The sequence below is a fragment of the Xenopus laevis genome, chromosome 1L (genome assembly GCF_017654675.1).
Source record: "Xenopus laevis strain J_2021 chromosome 1L, Xenopus_laevis_v10.1, whole genome shotgun sequence".
NCBI lineage: Eukaryota > Metazoa > Chordata > Amphibia > Anura > Pipidae > Xenopus > Xenopus laevis.
The window spans coordinates 229,408,016-229,427,564 of NC_054371.1; the positions used below are offsets into that span (position 1 = coordinate 229,408,016).

At 41.9% G+C, this 19,549-nt stretch overlaps 1 protein-coding gene across 3 annotated transcripts in view; it reads right to left on the reverse strand.

The window, feature by feature from the left end:
- il11ra.L (interleukin 11 receptor subunit alpha L homeolog) overlaps nt 1–18,950 on the reverse strand; it is a 60,745-nt gene extending 41,795 nt beyond the window's left edge. For all 3 annotated transcript variants that reach the window (XR_005962757.1, XM_041570379.1, XM_041570380.1), the window contains exons 1-2: nt 18,744–18,950; nt 9,181–9,283 (exon numbers count right to left, since the gene is read on the reverse strand). Coding sequence is in view for 1 of the 3 variants with exons in the window: in XM_041570379.1 (XP_041426313.1) it covers nt 9,181–9,198 (18 nt within the window). In the remaining 2 variants the exon portion in view is untranslated. The remainder of the gene's footprint in view (nt 1–9,180; nt 9,284–18,743) is intronic.
- Nucleotides 18,951–19,549: the final 599 nt, after the last annotated feature.

Genomic DNA, 19,549 nt, shown 5'->3' on the forward strand with positions numbered 1-19,549 from the left:
GTCTAGATTTCCTAATATTTATGTAATTGTGTATGAATTGAGGCCTGATGGGGCCCCATACCTCCCAACATTTGAAAAACTAAAAGAGGGAATAAAACATTTTGGACACGCCCATTTTCAGACACACCCCCTAATTACCATGTCCATTTTACAAAATTTGGCAGGTTATGAAAGTTTGAACATATTTCTGGGAGTTCAGTGCAATGTTTTATGTGTTTATGTAACCGTTTTGCTCATGAAAGCATGAGCTGCTACTCTCCCAAGAGACCTGCTTATCTTACATAGTTACAATTGTTTCTTTGCTTATCTTAAATTATTACAAAAGTATCTAAGTGCAGGTGCTGAGAGTTCTGGGCTCTCTGCCTCTTATTTTAATTAAGTTCTAGAAACTTTTTCTCGAGTCAATGCAGGAGATCAAAGAGAAGGGACATTCGGGACATTTCAATAAGAAACCCGGGACTGCGGGCTGAGCTGTGAAAATCAGGGCTGTCCCACAGAATATGAGAGTTGGGAGGTATGGGGCCCCTATATCCCCTATACAGCCTCAGGGTCTGCTTCCTCTGTAGTTACACCAGTGGTAGAAAGAACATTTTTCTACTATAACTCTAGGGGATGCTGGACATGCCCCATTTATGTGGTTTATTTTTTCACCCAAAAATAGGGCCCCCAGGCTTACTGTACGCTGGGCCCCAATTCTCTAACGCCAACCCTACTCACCATGATGTGCTCTCTGCCCTCAATCTTCAAAAACCATGAAAAAACCTTAAAGGGATACTGTCATGGGAAAAAATTTTTTTCAAAATGAATCAGTTAATAGTGCTGCTCCAGCAGAATTCTGCACTGAAATCCATTTCTCAAAAGAGCAAACAGATTTTTTTATATTCAATTTTGAAATCTGACATGGGGCTAGACATATTGTCAATTCCCCAGCTGCCCCAAGTCATGTGACTTGTGCTCTGATAAACTTCAGTCACTCTTTACTGCTGTACTGCAAGTTGGAGTGATATCACCCCCTCCATTTTTCCCCCCAGCAGCCAAACAAAAGAACAATGGGAAGGTAATCAGATAGCAGCTCCCTAACACAAGATAACAGCTGCCTGGTAGATCTAAGGGTAAGGCCACACTAAGCGATAGCGCGGCGATTTGACTCGCCGCGACTATTCGCCGCGACTTTTAATCCTCAATCGCTGGCGAAACTTTGGCGCTGGCGTCTATGGGGAATCGCTGCGTAAAAACACACGCGGCGATCTTTTTTCTATTGTCGCTCGAAATCGCCTCGCTAGGCGATTTCGAGCGACAATAGAAAAAAGATCGCCGCGTGTGTTTTTACGCTGGCGATTTTGCGCGATTTCCCATAGACGCCAGCGCCAAAGTTTCGCCAGCGATTGAGGATTAAAAGTCGCGGCGAATAGTCGCGGCGAGTCAAATCGCCGCGCTATCGCTTAGTGTGGCCTTAGCCTAAGAACAACACTCAATAGTAAAAACCCATGTCCCACTGAGACACATTCAGTTACATTGAGAAGGAAAAACAGCAGGCACAAGTCACATGACTGGGGGCAGCTGGGAAATTGACAAAATGTCTAGCCCCATGTCAGATTTTAAAATTGAATATAACAAAATCTGTTTGCTCTTTTGAGAAATGGATTTCAGTGCAGAATTCTGCTGGAGTAGCACTATTAACTGGTGCGTTTTGAATAAAACATGTTTTCCGATGACAGGATCCCTTTAAAGATCAATGCTGGAAATAGGCATATAATAATTCTGCTGGAAATAGATATATAATAATTCTGCTAGAAATAGACATATAATAATTCTGCAGAAAATAGATATATAATAATTCTGCTGAAAATAGATATATAATAATTCTGCTGGAAATAGATATATAATAATTCTGCTGGAAATAGACATATAATAATTCTGCTGGAAATAGACATATAATAATTCTGCTAGAAATAGACATATAATAATTCTGCTGGAAATAGACATATAATAATTCTGCTGGAAATAGACATATAATAATTCTGCTAGAAATAGACATATAATAATTCTGCTGGAAATAGACATATAATAATTCTGCAGAAAATAGATATATAATAATTCTGCAGAAAATAGATATATAATAATTCTGCTGAAAATAGATATATAATAATTCTGCTGGAAATAGATATATAATAATTCTGCTAGAAATAGACATATAATAATTCTGCTGGAAATAGATATATAATAATTCTGCTAGAAATAGACATATAATAATTCTGCTAGAAATAGACATATAATAATTCTGCTGGAAATAGACATATAATAATTCTGCTGGAAATAGACATATAATAATTCTGCAGAAAATAGATATATAATAATTCTGCTGAAAATAGATATATAATAATACTGGGCGAGCTTCAGTTCTAAGAAATCTTTGGCTAAAATTAGCGGAATTTGGACAGAGGGATCGACGGGCAACACCTTCAGTTACTTGGCAGGGGAACTCAATTTTGCTCCAAACTTTGTTTTTCAGAATTCCTTAATAAATGGGAGTCTCGGGCTGCTAAATAATGCAGAGAATGGAAATTGCCGCAATCTCCAGGGTCTTTTTTAGGCTGCAATTGCCCCAAACTGCTTTTAATGCAGGTCTGTGACATGTGGGTACCTCTGTGGCACAGTATTTGGCAATAGTCCGACTATTTAACCCTTTGTTTCCCTTACTCTTATTCTTCTAGAATTCCATCTGGTCTGGTCCAACCTCTGCCGGGGTCATACAAGTCCACTGTCCTCCTACTTTGGTGAGTTCTGTTTGAGCATCATCCCTAAGGTCGGCAGGAATATCTGGACCACTCTTTAAAGGGGTGGTTCATCTCTAAGTTTAGTAGGTTATAGAATGACTAATTCTAAGCAACTTTTCAATTTGTCTTCATTTTATTTTATTTTTAATAGTTTTTGAATGATTTGCCTTTTTCTTCTGCCTTTTTCCAGCTCTAAAATTGGGGTCATTGACCCCATGTAGAAACAAATGCTCTGTAAGGCTACAAATGTATTATTGAGAAACCCATTTAACGGGCGTGGGTTCTATATAAGGGGGGATAAGAATCCTACAACAAAGCAGGTGCCAGAAGGAGGAGGCAGTTGTCCGAATGAAGATTGGCAAGTGCAACATCTGGCACAGCTCTCAATTCTTTTCTCTTGGAAAAATATAAGTCACTAGTCAAGGGTAGAAAATTACTAGTCAGGAGGGAGTTCCAAGTCAATGCTCAACTTAGCCGCTATGTTTTCTTTTTCCCGCTGCAGTCTAGTGATCCAGTGGAACTTTCCAGCCCCTTATAAATAAATATTGTGCTTGTTACTTAATGGGAGATTATGGCTGGGCAAGTACAGTCCCCTGGGGTCCATAGATTTGGGACTCTTGGTTGATCATGTGCTGGACCCAGACATCTGGAATATTTTAGAAGGACTGGACTTTCAACAAGGTTTACTTCCCCTTAGGAAACATCTCCCACCCTGGACTATGACTGGAAGGTGTTTCCCCTTCAAATTAACTTTCAGTATGATATAGTTTGGCTAATTATAAGCAGATTTTCAATAGGTCTTCATTATTTATTTTTTATTGTTTTTTTTAATTATTTGCCTTTTTCTTCTGACTCTTTCCAGCTTTCAAATGGGGGTCACTGACCCCATCTAAAAAACAAATGCTCTGTAAGGCTACAAATGTATTCTTATTGTTACTTTTTATTACTCATCTTTCTATTCAGGCCTCTCCTATTCATATTCCAGTCTCTTATTCAAATCAGTGCATGGTTGCTAGGGGAATTCGAAACATAGCAACCAGACTGCTGAAATTTCAAACTGGAGATCTGCTGAATAAAAAGCGAAATAAACCATAAATAATAAAAATGAAAACCAAATGCAAATTTTCTCAAAATAGCACTCTCTACATCATACTAACAGTTAAGGGGATGTTCACCTTTAAAATAACTGTTAGAGACAATTTGCAATTGGTTTTAATTTTTTATTATTTGTGGTTTTTGACTTATTTAGCTTTTTATTCAGCAGCTCTCCAGTTTGCAGTTTCAGCTATCTGGTTGCTAGGGTCCGAATTACCCTAGCAACCATGCAGTGAATTGAATAGGAGACTGAGATATGAATAGGAGAAGGACTAGATAGAAAGCTGAGTAATAAAAAATACAATAAATGTGTAGCTTAATATGGCATTTGCTTTAGGGTGGGGTTAGTGACCCCCATTTGAAAGCTTGAAAGAGTCAGAAGAAGGTGGCTAATAATTATAAAACTAAATAAAAAAAAAAATAATGAAGACCAATTGAAAAGTTGGTAAGAATTGACCATCCTATAAGATACTAAAAGTTAACTTAAAGGTAAACCGTACCCCAACTCTGCTATCATAGGTTTAGTCTGATCCTTCTGGCTGCTGCTGCTGCATAATGAAACCCCAATCTCAATTGTGATTGGCTGATTGCAACTCATAATGTGATATCAACCAACCAATGTAACACATGCTGTCTTCTGATTGGTGCTGCTTGCGGCAGCAATAAAGGCAGAGATCTTCACCCACAATTTACTGCACCCCACAGCAAAATTATGTTGGGGCAACCCCCAAACACAGGGAATAAGGATTTATCATAAACATATATAAAAAACATTCAATTGGGCCCCTATATCTCTCAGGCCCCACAGTAGTGGCCGGGTCTGCTTACTTTAAGGGGCAAACTTATCAAGGGTCGAATTTCGAATTGAAAAAACGTCAAAATTCATATTCAAAAAGACCAACTGAAATTAAGTCGGAGGTTTTTTTTGGTGTAATAGGTGCGTTTTTTTTTAAGTCGGTATTCGGCCGATTCGAAGTTTTTCCCCAAAAAACCTTTGATTTTTCAAAGTCCACCAATTGACTCCAAATAGGTTCTAGGCGGTTCCCCATAGGCTAAAACAGCAATTCGGCAGGTTTTAGATGGCGATGGTCAAAGTCGAATTTTTAAAGAGACAGTATATGATAAATTTCAATATTCAAATTTTTTTCAAATCTGAATCGAATTTGGACTATTCCCTAGTCGTAGTTCACAAAAAAATAGCTCGAAATTCAAATTTTTTTCATTCGAAAATTCACCTCGACCTCTGACAAATCTGCCCCTAATACTCATAAAGATCTATTTGTGAGCTGTACTATAAATAGGTCCCGTCGCTGCTGTACTCTATACGCCAGAAAAGAATGGACCCATTATAAAGCTATTTTAGTCCATAGGAAAAATGTATTTCAGCAAACAATATGCCAGGACACAATTCCACGGCTACAATATAAACGGCTGCCTCGGTCCTTAATCGCGGCTCCTATAAAAACAGCGGCCAGCAAAAGTCATTCTAGAAGTTTCCGTGCCGCCGCCGACGTCTTCAGAACAAACACTGTATAAATAGAATTTTCCACTGCTTTTTATGACGGAGCCAGATAAAAAGACTGGCAGATAGGGAAAGAGACATAAACAGTTGGAGGGACCTGGGGTTCTGGATTGAGAATTAAATAGATTTCTGGAGCGAAGGATCGGGAACGTCGCCAGGCCCGGTGTTTAGACTGACGCTATTGGCTACTGGGCTCCGACCATATTTATATATATTTATATATTCTCAAAGTGCCCCCCCCACACTGTTTAGTTAATCTGCAATTACAGAAGCAGAACGGTCTGTACTACACCAAGGGCAAATAATCATTAGAATTAAAGGGGAACTGCACCTCCCTAATCTATTTCGCAAAATGCAACAATATTTCTCATTGGTTTTACTTATTTATAAATGTAACTGCTTTTCTGTTCTCTGCACTGCTGGTTCCCACTGTTGATACAATCAGGGTCGGACTGGGGGGCCTGGGGCTAACCAGGACTCCTGTCCAGCAGCCTCCAGACCCCCTACTGCAGTGCTGCGCAAAAGGAGCTGTACCACGTGCATGTGCGAAAGGTGCTGCGCCGCAAATTGTTTTTTTTTTGTTGGGCCAGGCGATCGGGAGATGGGGTCTGGCAAGGCCGGGGTCCATGAGGGCCAGGGCCCACCGGGTTTTTTCCCAGTGTCCCACTGGGCCAGTCCGGCCCTGGATACAATACGCATTGTTTCAGCAGTCTAAAGGTAGGACTACATGGACATTTTCGGCACTGCACGCTGCGTCTGCATACGACAGTCGTGTTGCGTCGGATCAACGCTGCAACACCATCCGACAATGCATTCACTTACCTTATTTGCGTCGCATGCAATTTGACGCCGGCGTTTTACTGCAGCCCGCCGGATCGTGCCGAAAATGTCCGTGTAGTCCTACCCTAAATCAGCAGGGACCCACAAATACGTCTCTCAATTGTATCAACAACATTAAAACAATGAAAACTAATACTGGAAAGCTGCTTAGAATTACATCGGGCTTTCGTTCTGGGAATAGAGTTTCCAATTGAATAGCAAACCCCGTCGGGCAGAGAGAGATAAGAAGAGCCGGGGCCCCAAGGGAATAAATGACATTTGTGCCGGGCAGGTGCTTATCACAAAGCCGCGGTGCAAATAGAAACGAGTCCTGGGCATTGTGGGTAGGCAAAGCCTGGTGTCAGAGTCCTGATTCTGAGATTATATAGAGCCTCTGCTGCAGGGACGTGAATATAGAGTAACACTGAGCACCCGCCAAGCCCAACACCAATCTGTCAGATCGTATATCACACAAGAACAGCGAGACAGTCAATGTAACGCTATACACTCTGTATATAATAAAGGTTTATATTTTCCTGCATCGTTACACAAGAGTGGGAGCTGCCATGTTGCCTGCTGTCAACAGAGACACCTATTAAAGGGGTGCTTCACCTTTAAATTAACTTTTAGTATGTTATCGAACGGCCAATTCGAAGCCACTTTTCCGTTGGTCTTCATTATTTATGTTTTAGAGTGTTTTAAGTAGGGATGCAACAAATCCACTATTTGGGATTTGGCAGGATATCCCCAAATCATTTGCAAAAAGATTCGGCCAAATACTGAATATAATCCAAATCCTAATTTAGGGAAGGAAAAAATCGTTTTTACTTCCTTGTTTTGTGACAAAAAGTCAGGTGATTTCCCTTTCCCGTCCTAATTTACATATGCAAATTAGGATTCGGATAAGGATTCGGCCGAATCTGAATCCTACTGAAAAAAAGCGGAATCCTACTGAAAAAGGCCAAATCCTGGTTTCAGTGCATCCCTAGTTTTAATTACTAGTCTTCCTCTTCCGACTCTTTCCAGCTTTCAAATGGGAGTCACTGACCCCATCTAAAAAAAATGCTCTGTAAGGCTACACATTTATTGTTATTGCTACTTTTTATTACTCCTCTTTCTATTCAGTCCCTCTCTTATTTATATCCCAGTCTCTTAATCAAATCAGGGCATGGTTGCTAGGGTAATTTGGACCCTAGTAACCAGATGTCTGACACTGCAAACTGGAGAGCTGCTGAATAAAAAGCTAAATAAGTCAAACACCACAAATAATAAAAAATGAAAACCAATTGCAAATTGTCTCAGAATATCACTCGCTATATCATTGTTAAAAGTCAATTTAAAGGTGAACAAACGCTTTAAGGACCATTAGGGTGATGTTACTTGGTTTATTTAGGGCAAGAAACGATCTGCGTATCTTGAAAGCACTATATAAATAAATGATGATGATGATTTAGGGCAAGAAACGATATACCAGTGTAAGATATATGTGTTGGATGGAGGGACAGGTCCTGTATTTACGCAGTTGGGTCCCTAGTTTTATAACACTGCCAGGAGCCGTGCGATGGTGGGACAATTCCGACGGCAAAACCGGTTCCTATCCAAAGGCTGAAACAATGTCGGATCTGTTCCGCCTGCAGAGCAGGATTTATTGCTCTACGGATTATGATTGTGCAGCGGAGCGGTGGATTATGTCAGATTGTTATAAGGCAATAGTGAGCCCTCCTGCAGCAAAGGGAAAATGTGAATGGAGACAAGAGCCTGCAGACAAAGCAGCCAATTGTGATATCATCATTGGACCCTAAACTGTCTAAGGGAGACGGGGCCCGGGGTGGGATGGAGTCTGCGTATCTGCCTTACTGGCCTGTATTCATGGTCTTTCACTCGTTCTATAGACACTGCGCTACATGAAGCAGCCACCAAAATAGCACCAGATAGCCCGAAATTTTCAGATTTTTGTCCAAAAAGCCAGAAAAGGTCAGATTTTGTGACTAATTCCAGCGCAGACCACAAAAATGTCAAAATAGCATAAGGACCTCTGCCATTGACCCAAACACAACCTCGGCAGGTCTGAGATCAGGCAGATTTTCCGATTCTGGCTTTTTGCTGCTTCGGGCATTAATAAATCATGAAAAATGTGATTTTTAAAAAAAAAAAGAAACAGAGTTTTGCCCCAAAAAGGCAGACCAGTGTTTAGTAAATAACCCCCTAATTGTATGGTTTAGAATATCAGCACTGAAACATCCAGTGCCCAAAGGACTGTCTATAGAGACTTATTGGTCTGCCCAATGTATTCCTCTACTGTGGTGTGTGTATAGAGGCAAAACTTTTAATGGGCTGGTAACTTTTAGTATGTTACATAATGGATACTTCTAAGCAACTTTCCAATTGGTCTTCATTATTTGTTTTGTATAGTTTTTGAACAATTTTGCTGCTTCTTCTGACTCTTTTCCAATGGGGGTCACTGGCCCAATCTAAAAAACAAATGCTCTGTAAGGCTACAAATATATTGTTATGGCTACTTTTTATTCCTCATCTTTCTATTCAGTCCTCTGCTATTCATATTCCAGTCTCTTGTTCAAATCAGTGCACGGTTGCTAGGGGAATTTGAACTCTAGCAACTAGATGGCTAAAACTACAAACCGGAGAGCTGCTGAATAAAAAGCTAAATAACCACAAATAATAAAAAATGAAAACCAATTGTAAATGTTCTCAGAATATCCCTCTCTACATCATAAAATTAATTTAAAGGTGAACAACCCCTTTTAAAGGGAAAGTTCAGCTGAAATGAGTTGTACAATGAATAAATCTATAAACGTAGTTCTAACAAGAAAAACATGAAGACTTATAGCTGGAAGATGTCATTCTGGTGATCAGAACCCCTGATATTCTAATTTAAAGCCCAGCAGGATCCCATGAGAAAGCAAAGGGCTTGTCCCATCAAACAGCAGCAATAAAACAAGGACTTACCCTATTAAAGCTGATCATTTGTGATACAAGGAGAGGGACAGCACCGAACGGAGATCATTTCAACGGGTCACCATAGGTCAGTCGTCTCTTTCGGCCGAGCAATCTGTACAGAACAGGAACACATTTGTCTTTATTAATGAGATCCATATCCACGGCCCATTGTTACTTTGCTATTCTGACATAAATTGCCCACGGTAAATACACGTATGGATCCTGTTATCCACAATGGGCAGGACCTGGGGTATTCCAGATAAGGGATCTCTCTGTCATTTGGATCTCCATACCTTAAGTCTAATTTAAACATTAAAGGGGTTTAAATTGATTATTAGTATGATGTAGAGAGTGATATTCTAAGACAATTTGCAAATGGGTTTTTAATTTCTTATTATTTCTCTATACTCTCCAGTTTGCAATTTCAGCTATCTGGTTGCTAGGGTCTGAATTTCCCTAGCAACCATGCATTGATTTGAATAAGAGACTGGAATATGAATAGGAGAGGCCTGAATAGAAAGATGAGGAATAAACAGTAGCAATAATAAATGTGTAGCCTTACATAGGATTTGTTTTTAAGATGGGGCCAGTGACCCCGGTTTGAAGAAAAATTAAATAAGAACTGTAAAAAAAATAAATAAAAATAAAGCCCAATTAAAAAGTTGTTAAGAATTAACCATTCTATCACATACGGAGAGTTAACATGAAGGTGAACCACTCCTAATGATCTAATCACTCTTGGGGGCATATTTATCAAGGATCAAATTTGAAAAACTTTGAAATTGGAATTCAAAAAGACCAACCGAAAGCCAAAGGTTTTTTTTGGCCGAATTCGAATCGTACGACTCGAAGTACCAGCGCATTCGATTGAATTAGAATCAAAGTTTTTCCCAAAAAAAAAAACTTTGATTTTTGCAGTCACCAATTGACTCTAAATGAGTTCTAGGAGGTCCCCCATAGGCTAAAACAGCAATTCGGAAGGTTTTAGATGGCAAATGGTTGAATTTTTAAAAGAGACGGTACATGATTAATTTCGATATTCGAATCAAATTTGGACTATTCCCTTGTCGAGGTACACAAAAAATAGCACGAAATTCGAATTTTTTCAATTCGAAAATTCACCCCAACCTTTGATAAATCTGCCCCTTGATGTTTCAGCCAATAGAAATGCTCCTTTCTGCTTGGCTCTTGCCCTGGGTTTCCATATTCGCAGAAGAATGGATTAGTTAAAATGGACCCTATGTTTCCTTTTGTGTTTTGTTTACTAGGAGGCCAGAGATATTTACTTTGCAGCATATGGTGGCCCCTGGCTTAGCTGCTCCCAGTTGAAGCACAACTATGGATTCCTGAGTGACAGATTTACTGCCCTATAGAACTGTCTCAGCCAATGGACCCCTCATAGGCCTCCCTATAGGAATAACTGAGAGTTTCTTAGGGAAACAAAGGCACAGCCTCTGCCATAGGGGCCTCCGTCTCCATTAACAAAGTGAAAATACTCCTTAACATTCAAAAGGGGACTCAATGGAACCACAGAGGATTCTGGGAGTTGTAGTGTAACAGCTGGCGGATTCATCCTGCCCCAGATTCAGTGGAAATATGCCCCGTCTCTGTGTTCCTACGTTTAATCAGAGCAGAACATTACAGTGAGCAGAACAGTGTAAACGAAAGCTCCAATGTTTGTCAGGACAAATCCCGTTTGCGTAACCAAAGCGTCTATCGGATCCATATATGGGCAGGAAACCTGAGAGGGGCCCTCCTGTTGTACGTAAATATGTCTATGTCTTTAGATTTGGGAGTAAGGTCGGCCCAAGGTTCAGGGAGTGGGGAATATTCAGCTGCAGGGGGCACAGTTGTGAGGTTGTCCTAAGTGGTGCTGGGCCCCTGATATATAATAAACCCGGCAGCCTCCTGGCTGTTAAACCAGTATATAGAGACGAGCAATGTACAACCCTCCTGCACCATTGCCCGAATTTGAGTAGCACCAGCTATTCTGTATTCCTATTGGCTGGGAGGTGGGAAATAGATCTGGGCGTGTGTAGAATGGACTGGCACACAGTACCCAGAGTATGTGCACAAAACTGGCTCCATCATCTATAAACCCAGCAGAAATAGGGATTGGTAGCACTAGATAGGTACCTAATATATAGAGACAAGAGGAAAGTGTTGGAAGGGTTACTGTCTGCTCTCTCTCATTTCCCTACAGAAATAGGGATTGGTAGCACTAGATAGGTACCTAATATATAGAGACAAGAGGAAAGTGTTGGAAGGGTTACTGTCTGCTCTCTCTCATTTCCCTACAGAAATAGGGATTGGTAGCACTAGATGCTCAATACATGCAGTTTTAGTTGGGCTTTAGCATTCCAGAGAGTAGGAATTGTTTATATGCAAGTGAACTGAATGTGCTCAGGGGACACAATCGCAGCCAGGTGGCCCCGCATTCTTCCCGCATGATTACTGACCCCCAGGTATATGGATAAATGAGTGTGATTGTGTTATTGTGTTGCCCTCGGTGGTTTATATAAGACTGAAAGGTGATAAATCACAGTGACGTGCGGCAGCGCCAGACTTTCCTGTTCTCTAAATGACTTCATGAAAGTGGCAGCAAAGTGACTGGGCTCCATTATGCCCCGGCCACTAACAGTCCCAATGTGAGTCTGATTAGTGACACCGAAAAATGGCTTCATTGGAAGTTGCTGTTTCCAAGGGAAAGTTGAGTGCGATTTTTAGCCGTCTGTTTTATTTTCTCTTTCACTTAATGACTGGCCTCATGGAAACAACTTTTAAGAACAATGTATTATAAGACGGGTGGCCCAAGCATCACAGGGGAAATGTACCCACTGTTTATAAATTCACTTCATATATTTATATGTATTTATGATCCAATATATTTGCAGCTGAACACATTGTGTACTGCAGATTGTGACTCTTGAAACTGTGTTGTGTGTTGCTTTCCCTTCTCATATCCCTGTTCTTGTGGATGAGTCACCTCCTCAGGGGCCACAATAGACTTTGTGTGAAGCATCAGGGGCCTTTGATGTATTGTGCCAGTGACAGATGGGAGCTGAGGGGTCTGAGAGATCCCTAGGAATGTGCAGTCTGTGCCCAGTGAATTCCCTGTCGGAATCAGAGAGAAAGAGACAGAGAGAGAGAGAGAGAGAGAGAGAGAGAGAGAGAGAGAGAGAGAGAGAGGTTGGAGATGGGGCAGAACGAGTGATATCACAGGTCATTGTCACACACACAATGTTAGTGTCTGGAAAACTCAGTTCTGCAGCCAAATCTGAAATGTAAATGTTCTTAGTGAGAATCTGATCCTGCCACGTGTCCTGCAGCTCCCCCTCTGTGCTTGTTTTTTTATATATTAGTTACCAATTTAGTTCTACCAACTAAACTCAACTAAGGTCTGTTGGGCTTAATGAAGTCGTTTGGATAGGAAACTGGCTACAGGATCGGGTACAGAGGGGGGTTGTTAATGGGACATTCTCTACTTGGAGTAAGGTTCTTAGTGGGGTCCCTCAGGGCTCGGTATTGGGGCCACTTTTATTTAACTTGTTCATTAATGACTTAGAGGAGGGTATTGTAAGTAATGTATCAGTGTTTGCAGATGACACAAAACTATCAGCTCAATTAATTACATCCAGGATGTGGCACTTGCAACAGGATCTTGACTAACTGGCAATCTGGGCAGCTAAGTGGCAAATGAGATTCAATGTTGATAAATGTAAAGTCCTGCACCTGGGATGTAACAATATCCACTTATACCCTTAATGGGACTGCACTAGGCAAATCCATAATGGAGACGGAGCTTGGAGTCCTTGTAGATAATAAACTTGTCTGTAGCAAGTAATGCCAGTCAGCAGCATCAAGGGAAATAAGGGCTTGACTTGTATTAAATGGGGCAGAGAGTCACGGGAGGAGGGGGTCCCACTGTATAGAGCACTGGTAAGGCCCCATCTAGAATATGCCCTACAGTTTTGGTCTCCATCACTCAAACAGGACATTATTGTATTAGAGAGGGGACAGAGAAGGGCAACTAAGCTGGTAAAGGGAAAATCTTAGCTATGAGGAAAGACTGGCCAAATTGGGGATGTTCACGCTTGAGAAGAGGCGCTTAAGGGGTGATATGATAACTATGTATAAACATATAAGGGGATCATATAATAATCTCTCTAATGATTTATTTACCAGTAGGTCTTTCCAGCTGACACAAGGTCACCCATTCCGATTAGAAGAAAAGAGGTTCCAGCTAAATATTGGGAAGGGGTTTGTTACAGTGAGAGCTGTGAAGATGTGGAATTGTCTCCCTGAATCAGGGGTACAGGCTGATACATTAGATAGGTACAAGGAAGGGTCGGATGCTTTATTCACCAGTAGCTCCTCCCAGCAGACAGGAGGGAGCCAATGAGATTAGAGGAGGGAAAGGGGTGTTACAGGGAGAGCTGGGAAGTGAATCAGTGGTACAGGCTGATACATTAGATAGGTACAAGGAAGGGTCGGATGCTTTATTCACCAGTAGCTCCTCCCAGCAGACAGGAGGGAGCCAATGAGATTAGAGGAGGGAAAGGGGTGTTACAGGGAGAGCTGGGAAGTGAATCAGAGGTACAGGCTGATACATTAGATAGGTACAAGGAAGGGTCGGATGCTTTATTCACCAGTAGCTCCTCCCAGGAGACAGGAGGGAGCCAATGAGATTAGAGGAGGGAAAGGGGTGTTATAGGGAGAGCTGGGAAGTGAATCAGTGGTACAGGCTGATACATTAGATAGGTATAAGAAGGTGTTGGATGGTGTTTAGCAAGTGAGGGAATACAGGGTTATGGAAGATAGCTCATAGTACAAGTTGATCCAGGGACTGGATCAGGAAGGAATTTTCCCCCTCTGAGGCACATTGGAGAGGCTTCAGATGGGGTTTTTTTTTGCCTTCCTCTGGATCAACTAGCAGTTAAGCTGGCCATAGATGTAAAGATTTTTAAAAGATCCGATCGTCATAGTGAGACCATGATTATCTCGAAACGATCGTACGAATTGTCAATCTACTAAAAAGACCATTTCAGGCAATATTGCCAGGAACAAAGGGGAGCTGCCTGCTTGGCCCTGCAAACATAAATAAATTGCACTGGGACAGATAAAGGTTTTTTATTCTGGCCTATCAATTTTCTGACAGATGTCGGCCGAAAAATCGTAAGATGTGCGATCGTTTGAATCCCACTAATCGAACGATCATTTCGAAGGATTGGTCGGACTTTGCTAAAATCGGTTGTTCGGCAAGAAAAATGTTTGCGTCTATGGGGACCTTTAGGCAGGTTAAAAAAAGTAAAAAGGTTGAACTTGATGGACGTATGTCTTTTTTCACCCTAACTTACTATGCTACAATAGCCCCGCCCACAATGACGACCAAGCTCCACCCCATATGCCACCCACTCCACATCGTAGTTAAAAGACCACACAGACATCAGCGCTAAAAAAGTAACCCCCCCCACACAAGTTATAAAAAGCTATTGATGGTCAGGGCCCCCTTATAAAAAATTGGGGCCCCAAAAAAAAAATGTTTTTTTAAAAAAACATTGGTGGCAGGGGCCCCCTTATAAGTTAAAAACAAATTGGGGCCCCAAAAAAAAAACTTTAAAACAAAAAAGTTTTTTGAAAAAAAAAAAAAAAGTGGCAGGGGCCCCCTTACAAGTTAAAAAAAATATTTTTAAAAAATATTTTTTAAAAAATTAAAAAAAAAAAAAATTAAAAAAATTTGAATTAGTGGTACAGGCTGATACATTAGATAGGTACAAGAAGGGGTTGGATGGTGTTTAGCAAGTGAGGGAATACAGGGATATGGAAGATAGCTCATAGTACAAGTTGATCCAGGGACTGGATCAGGAACACAAGTTATAAAAAGCTATTGATGGTCAGGGCCCCCTTATAAAAAATTGGGGCCCCAAAAAAAAATGTTTTTTTAAAAAAACATTGGTGGCAGGGGCCCCCTTATAAGTTAAAAACAAATTGGGGCCCCAAAAAAAAATTTAAAACAAAAAAGTTTTTTGAAAAAAAAAAAGTGGCAGGGGCCCCCTTACAAGTTAAAAAAAATGTTTTTAAAAAATATTTTTTTTAAATTTTTTTTTAAAAAAATAAATTTTAAAATTTTTATAAAAAAAAAACATTGGTGGCAGGGGCCCCCTTACAAGTTAAAAAAATTGGGGCCCCCAAAAAATTTTTTTTTAAAAAAAAAAAATTAAAAAACCCCAAAACATTGGGGCCCAAAAAAAATGTTTTACAAAAAGATTGGTGGAAGGGGCCTATAGAATATTAAAATAATACATTGGTGACCAGGGAATTAAAAAAAAAAATACACAAACTGGTGTTCAGTAGAATTGAACTCATGGCTTCAGTACTTCAACTTCGCCTCCTTTCGTGACTTCGGGTCTTTGCGCTTCGGGACTTCGGCTTTTTCCGTGACTTCGGGTCTTTTCGGCGCATCGGCTTCGGCTTTTCGGCACTTCCGCATTCGGCAACGCAGAGGGAGGACGTACGGCTCGGGCTCTCGTAAGGGGGGCCCGGATCTTCAAAAAATGCAGCGCTGCCGGGCCCCCCTTCATGCCCGGGCCTGGTACGCTTGTCCCCCCTGTCCCCCCCTGATGGCGGCCCTGCCCACAAGTGATTGTATTGACTTACCTGAAACCCCAGGGCTGGTGCTCCTATCAGCAGAAAACTGCTCCGGCCCGGGGTTATACCAGTGAGCACCACGGAGTGATCCTCTTCCGGCTTCTTCTTCTTTCTTCTGCGCAGTAGAGTGAAAAGCTGAACTGTAACTTAAAAGTCGCTATTTCGTTCAACTGCACATTCGTCTGCCCCGGGAAATTTGAAGAAAGAAGAAGCCGGAAGAGGATCGATCAGTTGTGCTCACTGGTATAACCCCGGGCAGGTGCAGTTTTCTGCTGATAGGAGCACCAGCCCCGGGGTTTCAGGTAAATCAATACAATCACTTGGAGGTGCCTAACATTGATGCAGGATGACTTTCCTTCTCCTTTAAGGAGAATGTATTAGGTTAAAGGAATTGCAGGGGTTCATCTGAACCTCATCCAAACTCCCAGCATTTCACTAAAGAAGACTAATCCAAATATAGAGCCCCGGGGCCCAGGACAAGAGTCAGGTGACTTTGCTCAGTCTGTTCCATTGGCCCATGAGGTTGGAGACATTAGTTGGGCTGTAGATTGTTCCAGACTGGCTCCTTCTTTTGGCTCGGGGCAGGTCCAACTAAGCCTGACAGTTATTTTTTTATTTTTTCATGACAAAGGGAATGGGGGGGGGGTTTCTAGGGCCCAGCCAAGTAACTGCTATGTGATCTCCTATTTACACCAAAAGCTGCCCTGCGAATTACTGAGTTTCACCATTGGCGAATAAATCCGCGGATCTCCTGCGAAAATTCTCTAGTGAGTCAATTTCCGTTTTTTTTTCATGAAACCGTTTGAATTGCTCGATTTTTTCGTGAAAACATCCGAATTGCTAGATTTTTTGGTGAACACATTCTAATTGCTCGATTTTTGGTGAAAACGTTCAAATTGCTCGATTTTTTCGTGAAAATGTTCGAATTGCTCCATTTTTTTGTGAAAACGTTAGAATTTCACGCTTTTTCTGTGAACTTTCTGATTTCTCGTGGATTTGCGGGAAATTCGCACATTTTTCAGGGAATCGAAACATGGAAAAAATTCACCCATCACTAGGCCTGCACTAAATAAACCCAAACTTTAATCACAGGACCCCTGTCACTGTAGTGCTATCTGTTTAAGTCTGGTTGTTAGGTTGGAGGGACCTTAGCAACAAGGCGACACACATAATTCCAAACTGATCATATAAAACCCATAAGAGAGCTCATAGGGTGTCGAGGGGACAATCTCAGTGTATATTCTGTGATTTGGGGAAACATTCTCAATAGCGGTGCCTTGTTGGGGGCCCTTATACCTCTCTGCACTTCCAAAGCGCTCTATTACTCACGCCTCTTATCTGTGCCACCCACGAATCAGGGCACGGCTAAAATAGAACCAAAACCGCAAACCACAAAATCCAAAAGGCATAATGCTCTTTCGTGGGCAGGAACAAGGTGCACCCCAGAGACTGAGATGTGGGACCCTTCCCAGAGTATCTGCACTCTACATAGGTACCCTATTAGATTAACGTGTTAATAAAACACCAACATATTCCAAAGTGCTGTACAATAAATGGGTGTATGCTCTATAAATACAGCATTACATATAAAGCAATCAATAACCGCGGTGAAGAGGACCCTGCCCAAAAGAGCTGACAATCTAAAAGTTGTTGCGGTATTGATCATTAGCCTGCTATACAACAGCTTTATAGCCATAAACATAGACTACACCAATCTCTCTCCCTGCATTGTGCAGCAACCTAGGATAAAGGGAGTTGTAGTTTACCTAAATATAAAGAGAGCGACAGAGAAATCTGTAGGGCTGATAACCAGCAAGAATTTCAAAAAGTTTCATAAGGGGAAGAAGCCTTCCAGATGACTTCTTCTACTGACTCTTTCATAAGGGGGGTCACTGACCCCAGGAGCCAAAAAACTAATTGCTCTGCAAAGCTACAGGCCCTGTCTTATCATATGCCAAATGCCACATTCAATGCACCCCCTGGTTGCTAAGGTGATTTGAACCCTAGCAACCGGATAGCGGCTGAAATGACAGTTGTTGAACAAAAAGTGAAACAATTTAACAAACCACAAAGGATAAAAAATGTAGGTCAGCTGCAAATTGCGTTAGAAAATCACTGTGTTCATCATAGTAAACGTTAACTGAAAGAGGAACAACCCTGTTAACCCCAGTGTGTGAATGTGGTCCGGACATTAGAGTGTAAGCTCCACTGGTGCAGGGACTGATAATAATCTCTGTACAGCGCTGCAGATTATGAGGGTGATATATATATATATATATATATATATATATATATATATATATATATATATATATATATATAGATAGATATAGATATATATATATAATAAGGATAATCATATTGTTAACAATCCTTACAGCAGTAAACTGTCACTCTGTGGTTGTTACAACCAGGCTGGTGACAGTTGCAACTGAACACCCCCAGGAGCTATAAACTCTACCCAAGTGGAACCAGGACCTGTCACTATAAGGGGGTTCCCCTTATATGTCAGTATAGGGGGTGCCAGGCTGGGGAGTTATAATTAAAGCACTGGCAGTGGGGGTGTCTCTGGCAGTAGGAAACTGTATTTACATCACCAGTGTCGGAGAATTTCTCACCCCAGATTAGTGCGACCCCGAGTATTGCGCCTGCCTGGGGCCCCGGGACTGCGCTAAATCGCACGTGTGTAGCTCTGTCTGTCTGTCTGTCTGTCTGTCTGTCTATCTATCTATCTATATGTGTGTGTCTGCATCTCATTTATATATGTACAGTACGTGTGTGTATGAGTGTATATGTATGTGTGTGTATATACAGTAAGTGACTAGTGCGCATGCTCAGTTTGGGGGTAACAACAAGTCGGGGGGAGTGAATAGGAGCCCCCGGTGCCGCTGGACGTGATTAGTCAGTTCTCATAAAAAACTTACAGTTTGTCTCCGGCTCTGTCTTCTCCCGACCCCGCACCATTCTCCTCTCCCCGGGCTCCTCCGTCCGTCACTGACTCCGACCCTCTCCCCCCGGATCAGGAGTCGCACTTGGGGCAGAGAGCGCGGTGCTGCCTGGGGGTCCGGCCGGGAGGCGTCAGCTTTGTGTCCCCTTCCCCCTGTCTGTCTGTCTGACTCACTCACATTCCTACTCCCCTCCCTCCCCTCTCCTCCTTCCCTCCCCTCTACTCACTCCCCACCTACACTGTGTAACACTCACCCCCACCTACACTGTGTAACACTCACTCACTCCCACCTACACTGTGTAACACTCACTCACTCCCACCTACACTGTGTAACACTCACTCCCACCTACACTGTGTAACACTCACTCCCACCTACACTGTGTAACACTCACTCCCACCTACACTGTGTAACACTCACTCACTCCCACCTACACTGTGTAACACTCACTCCCACCTACACTGTTGTAAACACTCACCCCCACCTACACTGTGTAAACACTGCACCCCCACCTACACTGTGTAACACTCACTCCCACCTACACTGTGTAACACTCACTCACCCCCACCTACACTGTGTAACACTCACCCCCACCTACACTGTGTAACACTCACTCCCACCTACACTGTGTAACACTCACTCACTCCCACCTACACTGGTGTAACACTCACTCCACCTACACTGTGTAACACTCACTCCCACCTACACTGTGTAACACTCACTCCCACCTACACTGTGTAACACTCACTCCCACCTACACTGTGTAACACTCACTCACTCCCACC